This window comes from Calonectris borealis, chromosome 2 (assembly GCF_964195595.1).
Source record: "Calonectris borealis chromosome 2, bCalBor7.hap1.2, whole genome shotgun sequence".
In the NCBI taxonomy this organism is placed as follows: Eukaryota; Metazoa; Chordata; class Aves; order Procellariiformes; family Procellariidae; genus Calonectris; species Calonectris borealis.
This window is the reverse complement of record NC_134313.1, coordinates 13,759,140-13,769,768: the sequence shown is the minus strand read 5'-3', so window position 1 is coordinate 13,769,768 and position 10,629 is coordinate 13,759,140. Positions and strand designations below refer to the sequence as shown.

Here is a 10,629-nt window from a genome sequence, read left to right as displayed (position 1 = left end):
GCAGCGGCTGGCCGCGGGGGGCTGCCCCGGCGCTGCAGGCAGGGGGCCGGCAGCGTCGCGTCGCCCTTCGGCCGGGCGAGGTGCCGCGCGCAGCGGCTGCGGCAGGGAGAAACGGGGGCGAGAGGCCGGGAGTTACGGGGTGGCAGCGGCGCCCTCGCAGCTCGCTCCTCCGCCGACAAACTTGGGCTCCGCGCTAGACCCTCCCGCCACGCACCCAGACAGGTTTTAAGGAGAGCGTCGTCTCTAGCCCCGTGAGGGCTTTTTCTCCGACGCCAGCCCCGAGTTTCCCTTAGGCGCCCTGAGCTGTTGCTGAGGGAGGACATTGCCGCAGGGTCCAGAGCCCCAAACCAGCGGCGAGTGAGCACAGAAGTGACGGCTCTGAGGGAAAAAACCGCACAAACCTCTTCTTTTTGTTTAGTTACAGAACTTGGAGAAAGGGTACCTCTTCCTTTAGTACATACCTAGGTATTTTAGTCAACATTTAGTTTTAACCTCTGATGCATACTTTCCAGAAATGTTGGCGTTTCTACATACTATTTTTTTCATCACTGCCATTTTGGTTGAGACACTAAAATGAGATTTTTTCCCCGAGAAAGAAAAATAAAGATGTGGCTTGTGGGAACTATTAAGAGTTAACAGTTGGTCATGGAAGACCCAAGATTTACACAATTACAAACATAATTTTTTAAAAAAACTGTAGGTACAGTATCCTGTCGAGACCGTGTCGGGAAGGAGTTTGATCACAGCTTTGAAGAGCAAAAGTTTTGATCCCAGGAATGTTTCTGGTTCCTCATTTCCACACTCTCACTCTGGTTCAGTTTTTCAAGCAGTCATCTTGGGGAATGCGGTCAGCAAACCGCCCCCACAGACCCATCGAAAATCAGTGACAGCAGCCAAGGTGGAGATCAAGTTAAAGAAAAATGACATTAAGAGACATTTCCAATGTCATATACATTAAAATGTGAATTTTCAATACATTTTTTTTCCTCCTGTACTTGCCTTTGCTTTATAACCAATACACCAAGAGTAGGGTAAGCTGCTCACATATAGTTCTTATTTTAAAGTGTGATTTTTAAGTATAAGGTTGTTAATGATCAAAATTATTCTGTGATTAAAATAGAGCAGACAAAACCCCCCAAAAGGATGATTCATTTTTTATTAATACCCATCAAAACAATACAGATAAAAGAAAAAAATCTGCATAGTACACAAATGTTTGGACAAACACACTAGAAAAAAAAACAAAAAAAGAAACTAAAACATACATAAGAAACCAAACACATACAGAAGGATTGCACAGTTAGGCATTCAGTATCTCCAGACATTGTGTATGTGAGGTAACATAACACAACAGCAATGTATCGTGCCACATATCTTATCGCAACTGATACAAAACTTTATTCTCATAAATTTAAACTTTGCCTGTGTTATTCTCAGTTTTTTAAAAATAAATCTGTCAAATTAACAAAGAAATTTTCTCTGCTGGCTTGAAGAGGCATACATCTTCAAAACGGGGTATTGCTTTGCTTTTACTTAAATATATTTATCACCAACAATACATTCACTTTTATGTAATAAACAGATACAATTCTCTCCAGGTAACTAGAAAACTATTTACAATTTAATTCAACTACAAGCCACCTGACCTGCAACTAACGATTTATATTAAAATGCAATTTTCCAGTATCAAGAAGATTGTCATTATTACAAGCAAGACTAAACTTTACTTTAGAAAGTTACAGTAGTAAATCTTGCTTTGTTTCAAGTTAGGTTTTTTTGACAGGCAAAAATATGCCATAGCAGAAGTTCTTATGTTTGTGGAAAGAGTGTTTCTCCCACATACTTTCCTTAGGTTGTTAATTCTATGAAAGCCACTTGAGGTGCTATCAGGTAATTAAAAAAAATTACCTTGGAACTGCATTAAGAGGTTTCTAAAGGATTTACTTTTCATATACCAAAATGAGATTTGGTTTAAAACCTTTATGTAATAATGCAATGCACTATACAGCACCACAGACTACTTCAGAAAAATGTATTCCCCCAAGCTGGAAAACGATGATAAAAGTTTATCAAGTTTTCAATCGTTTTCTTTTAAAGAGAGGTACTGAAATTATCTTGGAGATGTTCAGATCTGCAGCGTTCCAAAGGCAATCACAGCAGTATGTCACATAAAAATACATATATATAGAGGACGAAAATATCAAATAAAAGCAGTTAAAGGACTTTATTTGAGCTTTCTTAATAAATTTTACGATATATTTGTTTAATATATGTATAAATATATATGTAGAAGTAATCTTTATTGAATTATGCACAGATAACAGCATGCAATGAAAAGAAAACATTACAGAGTAGAAGTCAAGTACGTTGAAATCAAGTTATCACTGAGCATAACTGAAGGCTGCAATTTCTTTCTTCATTTCCTAATAAGAAAAAAAGATAAACTAGCAGTCAGCATGAATAAAAGCTTAAGAACCCTGTTTATTTCTCCATAAGAAGAATAAAGAATCTGTACATACATACAATTGTTAGTAATATTTAGCAAATACATGTGCTACCACCATCACAACGTCTTTCTACACCCACTAGCCTCAAACGCATCCTTATGCATCCAAAATAGAGAGTAGGCTAGAGAGACGGTATGGATCTGCATCGAGAGACCACGGTTTTGTATCAGCAGTGGTCTCAACAATTAGAAAGAGGAGATACTTCATGAAAAGCCACAACTAAAAGCTGGAAATGTTATTTTCTGCACTCTGAATAATTACTTGTTAAAGTCTCTCTCTTCATACAGTAGAGCTTGCTCCTGACCGACTTGCAGAGTCACTCTGAATAGGAGACTTTTTTTTGTTAAAGCTAAAGGTAGAAATAGAAAACAAAGAAATCAAGTCCCTTTTAATTTAAGCATTAAAAGTTAAGTCACAAAAGCTCACCAGCCCTGAGATAACATAAATAAATCCCTTCTCGTGCTAAAACACGTCATTATACTAGATGAGAGAAGGGCACGTTTTTCAGGAATGGCCTCCCTGAATCCAAATAATCCTCACTGTTGCACAATCAGAACGGAGCGTCCGTTCTAACTGTTTATCAGATGTGGAAGAAGAGATCGAAATGACCAGGGCCTTTTTTAAGGCAGACTGAGAGGCATAAAGAATTTTATCTATTCTCAGGCACAAGCATCTCAAAGACATATGGATTCAAGGATCTTGAATCTGAAGACTGAATATCCAACCTATCTAAATCGATTCAATACTGGGAATGTGTGACTGGGACCATGGGTGCCTCTGGAAGATTTCTGCTGAGTTCTGACAACTCAGAAATCCTGTCTTACAGGAAGAGATCAGAGAATTTGACTTACTAGCATTAGGACAAGAGGAAATGGCCTCAAGTTGCACCAAGGGAGGTTTAGATTGAACATTAGGAGAAATTTCTTTACTGAAAGAGTGGTCAGGCCTTGGAACAGGCTGCCCAGGGAAGTGGTGGAGTCACCATCCCTGGAGGTATTTAAAAGATGTGTAGATGAGGCCCTTAGGGACATGGTGTAGTGGGCATGGTGTGTTGGGTTGACGGTTGGACACGATGATCTTAGAGGTCTTTTCCAACCTGTATGATTCTATGATTATACCGGCATAGACAGAAATCTCCCCATATGTCAAATTCAAGATGCTTCAGCCATGCTAGTTAAAAAGAGATTATGGTGAGACTAGAGGAAGTCTCAACCTCTTGTTATGTTTCACACTTAATTTCTTTTCAAGAACGAAATGACTACTACACGAAGTATTACCATGTCTGACTGCCTGTAAGGGAAGAAAGAGGAGGAGACAGACTGAGAAAAGCACCCTCCTTTCATAGCCGCCCCACCCCTAAAAAGGTTCTGGAGAAGGACTATTGACAGGCTGAGGTTAACTGCTTGGAGAGGGCTGTGTGGGTGGACCCATTGTCTTCAAGTTCAAGCCTTTTCCTGCTGAAACTGCCAACAATTATGCCAAATACAACAATGGTTTTGCAATATGGATAAATGTCTTCCAGACTGAAATGAAAAAGTCTTGTAACACAGGCAACTAAGCACTAAAGAGTAATGCTAAATAAGCGTGATGTCCAGAGTGCACACATACATATGCATAACACATACATGCATAACAGTGATAGAAAGTGCTATGAGACAAAAAAATTTACCTTCACTAATTCGGTTTTGTCGTAATCTTCCCGATGTTGGTAAATGCACTGACTAAGAACAGCATATACTTTTTCCAAGTGAAATATATTGAAGTTCTTAGTTATCACAGTGACAAAATGCAACAGTTGCTGAAGAAAAAAAATGGAAACGACAAGTTTAGAATAGCGCAAGATCCTTTGAATAGGCTCTTTATGTTTTCAGAAGCTAAACAATAACAATACAACACAAGTGACATGCTACTTTCTTATATTGTTAAATAAAATATGAGTGACACTTCAGAGAACAGATTATACACCTCACAAGATTTAACTGGAGAAAATGAGTTAATTTTTCATACTTCAGAGAAAAGGAAGGCTTAAATTTCAGACAATATTTTATTACTGATCAATCTAGCACATCAATGATCATAACTGCAAATCAACTGCTTCCAGAACAGCAGGGAATGACACAATCCACTTTGTCGTAGAGTTGCTGCCACAGCAAAGCCACTGTTGCATTTCATTAGAGAAACTGTTGCTGCAATGCAGGGCACCGTAAAACGGATCTTTGGAAGCCAGGCTACAGATCTTCTCGATAGAGCTGTGCCAGCTGGAAACGGAAGCACCCTGAGGTGCTCACCTTTACCCATCAGCTGAACGTGTACCGTGCCTACAGCTCTGCTGGCAGAACACACTGCTCAAGTGTCTGAAGCAGATCAGGAAGCAAAGTCGGATCAGTTAGCTGCTACCTTTAAACTGAAGAGTGGATAAACTAGCAGAGTGACTCTGCCTGTAGCAGATTACCAATCCCTCACACAGCCATTTCTGTTACCAAAGATGTGAAGGTGATAATCTCTGGGAGAGCAACCGTAACAAGCTAGGGGCACCTAGAGCACCTTCTCCCACTGCTGCAGCTGTTCAGTATCTGTGTGTTGTGTGAGGCTGTGAAGATGCAGCTTAAGAGAGCAGTCACACCAAATGAAAATATTACTGCCTCACAATTGCCCGTCATCAAACTCTGTCTCCCTCAGATCAGCTAGCACAAAATTTGAGTATTCCCCTCAATTTCATTCTATACAACATACAGATAAGACGCACAAAAACCACGCAGCGTGCTTTCAGCTGCTGCAAACAGAAAAGATAGGATGTGACAGAGGTGTATGGTCAACATCCTGTGTGAAACTATTTCTAATTGCTGCCACATAGATGACTGCATGCTCTTCTATATGTTCATAAAGTTCTAGGCCTATTACCAAGCAAATAAATGAACAAAACCATCCCAAGCAAAACCTTCCCAAGCAAAACCAAGCAGCTACATTTTGGAGGTTCACCTAGCTTATTCACTGCAGATGAGTTCAAAAGAGGCTCTCTGGTATGAGCAGCTAGTTCCAATGGCACCCATGTTAATGAAACAAGTTTTCTAAAACATGCGTTTCACAACTGTAGCTCTCCTCACAGCTGAAACATATATAAGAGCTCTACCGTACCATTTCTCCAGTGGGCAATAACTCTGGAGCACATGCTGTTAGCACCCTGACTCTATGCAAAACCTATGTGGCTTCTCTATATACACAGGCAGACATGAACAACAAAACCCCCTGAAATCTGCTTTCTTAGGAAGCCAGCTTTAAAAAGTTAGTTTCACCTCTACAAATTAGGTCACAGCTTAAAAATGTAACAGAAATTGTGTTGACAAGCCCCTTCACCAAAGGGGATTGGTCACATTCTCCCCACACAGGGGAAACATCCATGTAATACTCCCTTTCTCATCATGGCAGGTAAACAGCAGCCCTCCTCTGCATTGGCCAACTTCCAGGACTCCAACCTAGCAATTTTTCTCATTTTCCTCACTGCAATATACCCTGAAGATCAGGTCCTTGTTCTACACTCTCCAATTCATGCAAAGGAACCTCTTTTACTCCCAGCAGCTAGGCCCATTTTTATCCCTTTCCCCAACTGCAGCCTAGGAGAGCAACTTCTCTCCTACGAGGGACTGGAAAAACCTTTTAACGGTAACCTTAAACTGTAACTGTATGAATGCAAAATTCTAACACTGGATTTTGAAAGAATTTCAGAAAAGCAGGTATTAGTATTTTATCCACGATAAGCTTTATGTCAACCTGCTAACTTCAGGTTTAAAGTCATCACTGCTAGAAATAAAGGTCCTTTTCAGGTTCCTAATAAATGACAACATGCAAAAACCAAAACAAAACCCCCAAATCTATCATAAAAACTGTTAAGACATTAATAACCAACAGTACTAGCAGGTTGTCAGTGGGCTATTTTAAAATCAACAAGCCCTTTTAAATGAAAATTGGGAAGAGAACCCAGTCTCCTAAAATTTAGTTCACCAAAAGCAAGAACAGTAGTCTACACCAGGTGTGGAAACACAACAGTCATAATCCATTACAGGCTGAATTATTTCACAAGCTGTATATCCTTCCCATACATTGTTTTAATTGGCACTGGTTAACAACTGACAATTTACAACTGCACATGTAGCAAGAAAATGTCCTACTTCAGTATTAACAAAATTGAAATTAAACTTACTTTGAGCTCATAGTAATCCACAATCACTGGCTGTGTGAGAATTTCCATTGCTCTCTCGACACCTATCACCTGTTGCTCTTCTACCCGAGAACGTCTTGCATGAGTCACATGGTGTACCCATGAATCTGGAATGACACAAATTTCTTCAGTCAGGATTTTTGTTTATCTGGAATACAGTATCAGTGAAGTATCATGTACCTGGAATAGAGTCTCTCTCTGCAATGACAGAGACAGACCTGTTACCGGTTTTTCACTGAGAAATACTGGACTTCTACTTTCTTTCTGGTAAAAGTCACTGCTCCATAAAAATTAGAAGCTCACACACAAAAAAAAGCACTAGAGAAAAAGGCAGGGTAAAACCAGGAAAACAATATAGTCACGTTGCCATTACAGCATTGCATGGTAAAACTCCGAAGTAATTCAGGTTAGGAAACAGATCTTACATTGCAAACATTAGGACATAAGTCTTCTATTCCACATGTGACTCTGGGTCCACACTGCTTGAAGTACAGCTTTTTAACTTACGCTGCTTATTACTGGGAAGATACTCATACAATAAAAGAAAGTCAACGATTGTTTTTCAATTAGGTACCATTTGAAAAACAAACTTCAGAATCAAAAAACCAGCAGCTGCAGAAAAACATGAGTTTGGCTAGCATAACTAGAAGGGCGGCATCATTATGCAAGAAACACTGTGTGCTGATTTTAGAGAGATACAACAGAAATAACAGAATGGAATTAAAGACGACTAACACCTAATAAATAGTGTAATCCTCCTCAGGAAGAAAAAGGAGATAAATGACCTGTTTGACCTTTCACTTACCATTTGAATCTCCGTCTTCAGAACTTTCTGCTATTTTGCAGTCTGGCATTTCACTCTCCTTTCTTAGGTCTGAATGTTCAGGAAGCATGACACTCTTCTTTTCAGAAGCAGATTTAGCCACAAGGAGAACACTCTCTCTTTCTTTTTCTGTCCCAGATTTATTTTCATTCCCATTTTTCTGTCGTTCTTGAAGTACGTTTTCATTTTCTTCCATAGAAGAATCCTGTGTGGACTCAACTTCAGTGCGATCCATGTTAGAAACATGTTTTTCTGGAGACTCTTCATCACTCTCTACTTCATTTTGGTCTTCCGGAACTTTATTCTCTTTGTTGAACTGAAAATTCCTCCTCTTTGTTGCGACACCTGAAGACCCTTTGTTCTTTCTGCGTTTTCTTTTTGACATATCTACAAAGAGATATCAGAAAAAGTAATCCAAAACATTACCAAAACAGTTCTTCCTTCAAAATCCAGCATCCTCATCTTACTTGACTTACAAGGAAAATGATCAAAGGAGCTCAAGTACCATTGTCTGTCTCCCTACATATGTCTAGAGAAAGAGCTGCAAGTTAATGAGGTCAATGTGCTATTAGATTTTAAAAAGCTAGCTACAGAATTTCATTCACAAACCCATCCGCTTCAAGATTTTATGAGCAGAAAATTCTTACTTTAGATAGGAAGTGTTACTACAAAGCAAGGTTATTAGGTGAAGTTGCTTACTGTCTTATTACATGAACTAATATAAATGAACAACAGAAAAGCACTTGGAGATGAGCCCTTCTTCAAATCTGTTATAAAGCTGTGAACTCCAAAAGCTAAACACACGTTGGGCAGAGTTAGAAACAATTTTAAGGGAGTATTTGCTGGAGAGAAAATTGTCCGTAAAGACTTACACCTCGTATGCTTTCTGATTCAGATAACCTTGTTTAAAACAAACCGCATTTTTGCCTTGCAGAAAAACCCACCATTCTTTGTATTCATGGAGTACTGCACAAAGCATATGGCTGAAGTCAGTGGCAAAACTCCCAGTCATGCCAGTGAGACCAGAAAACTTCACACCACGTCATGCGTTTTAACTGAAAGAGACCAAAGTCCCTTTGTTCTTTCATGTCCTTTTCATAGGAAAAGTGAGGAAATTATGATCTTTCCTTTACATATCTATTATTATTGCTCCCCTATTTTTTTCCCCTTTCCCCCTTCAATTGGAAATCACAGTAAGAGGTGGCATAGATTTTAGCATTTGAGCAGGGAAGGGAAAAATACTGTTTCATATAACTAAAAACTAGTTGAATATTCAGCAACTGCCACGTACAACATTTTTGACTTCAAGAGGTAGCAATTTAGGCCATCAAGGCCAGTATCTTATAATGTAAATCACCACTGTTTGTGAGCTTCGTAACCATATTGAATGAATGACCTCTGGATTTATCTCACATTTTGAAGCAAATTAAAAAAATGTAATGCTTCTGGCATGAAGAACCAGCAGGCATCACAGAAACCTGTTATGTCACAAGAACAGAGAATGTATCAGTGACTTTAGACCTTCTCCAAGAAAGTCTGAATAAAATGCAACTTGCCGTTAGGGCGGGGTGTACTGCAATCTACAGGCGGTGCTGGCATCTTCGTTTTTTCATTACACTTTGGGTCTGTTTTCTTACACCCAGGAACAGAGTTCTGCTTTGGCATTACACGGTAGTAAGATGGAGCATACTTTGAAGAGCTACAACCTTGCAATAAAGAACAGATAGCAAAGAATTGTGTCTTGCATTGTTGGTTACAAATACTGAGACAAGTCTTAAAATCCTTAGTGTCAAAAAACACACCTCTTTTCTTACGAGATTCTTGAATTTCTTCACAGCGTTGTTCAAAATCTTCATCCATTTCTTCCCTCACTATGGCATATGCAGTATCTCTCAAAGTACAAGCTCTGTGCCTAATGAGGCGATCTGAAATTTTACAGTCAGAACTGAGTACTTTCTACCAGACAATGAAATCCTTTTTTTGATTACCTAGAAAGATTTTCCTCTTTTCATAAGTAGGTTCTGAAAGGTTATCTCAGTGAATATTTTCAGCATAACAACATAAGAGTTAATTATTAAAGCAAAAGCACTAGTTACTGATCAACACTTCTATCACAATTTCATGCCCAAGTAGTTTAATGCTACAACATTTACAACCTGGCAAGAAATGCTCTCTGTGGATCTTTAAAATTATCTAATCCCAAGTCTACTGTCCACAGACAACATTTATCAATTTATACATTTTAAATTTTTCCAAATCAGGGATAAAAACACATCCTCACCTCCAGGGTCTTTATCTGGGTTGTACTCTAAAGCATTGCTACAGATTAGATCGATGTCTTTTAGAAAATCTCCTGCAGTTAGGTACTGGTGCAAGTCAATTTTAGAGAGAACTGCCGACAGGTCCATGGGCTGTTTAATAACTGCGTCATAATCAGGTACCTATAAATGAAATAGACGTGCTCAGGGATTTAATATAGTATCTATCAAAATTAATTATTTTAATAAAGTCAAATAAAGGACTTCCTAAAACCCTCCAATATTTATGACACATCCAAAGATGCGGAAATTAACCAGCTAGTTTCTTAAAAATAGAAGGGCTATTTCAACTGGCTCTGAAGACACAGACCAGAAGAGGGAAAAAAAGAAGCAGGGGGGTCAGAAGCATGTGTGGGGCAGAGAAGGAATCAGACACCCAGAGTGGGATTCATTTCACTTCGCTTTAGAAAATCACAGCAAAGAAATGTTTCTTGGTAAAGTCACCCGAGATTCTCTTTGTTGTTGGCAGCAAGAAAAGGCTGCAGAAATTGCACCTTTGAAGTATCTGTCCTAGGCATCTACTTTAGAATGAGATAACTGGACCCAGAGGTGCCGATTTCTTTACTCAGACCATAAAAGGAGCCTAACGACTAGTTTAGATGAGGACATCTATGTTTGTTTAGATTATTCACATCTCAGAAACTAGAAGTAAAGGGAAAGACAACTCAGTGGATGCTTAGGGAAACAGACTTTGCTGAAATGCAAAGCTATATTAAAACTACAGCTGACTTTGAAGTATATGCCCCTGGCTTAGACTTATTCAAT

The 10,629-nt window shown here is 39.1% G+C and overlaps 1 protein-coding gene across 3 annotated transcripts in view; it reads right to left on the bottom strand.

Annotated features, from left to right (window-relative positions):
* Window positions 1–1,142: 1,142 nt before the first annotated feature.
* Window positions 1,143–10,629, bottom strand: part of ATAD2 (ATPase family AAA domain containing 2) — a 38,484-nt gene continuing 28,997 nt past the window's right edge. For 2 of the 3 annotated variants that reach the window (XM_075141201.1, XM_075141202.1), the window contains exons 22-28: window positions 9,828–9,987; window positions 9,349–9,471; window positions 9,103–9,252; window positions 7,529–7,933; window positions 6,706–6,830; window positions 4,177–4,305; window positions 1,143–2,423 (exon numbers count right to left, since the gene is read on the bottom strand). In XM_075141201.1, the coding sequence (XP_074997302.1) occupies window positions 2,382–2,423; window positions 4,177–4,305; window positions 6,706–6,830; window positions 7,529–7,933; window positions 9,103–9,252; window positions 9,349–9,471; window positions 9,828–9,987 (1,134 nt within the window). In that variant the 3' untranslated portion in view covers window positions 1,143–2,381. Of the gene's footprint in view, window positions 2,424–4,176; window positions 4,306–6,705; window positions 6,831–7,528; window positions 7,934–8,496; window positions 8,602–9,102; window positions 9,253–9,348; window positions 9,472–9,827; window positions 9,988–10,629 lie in introns of those variants that run through there. The other variant, XM_075141203.1, reaches the window with a different exon arrangement.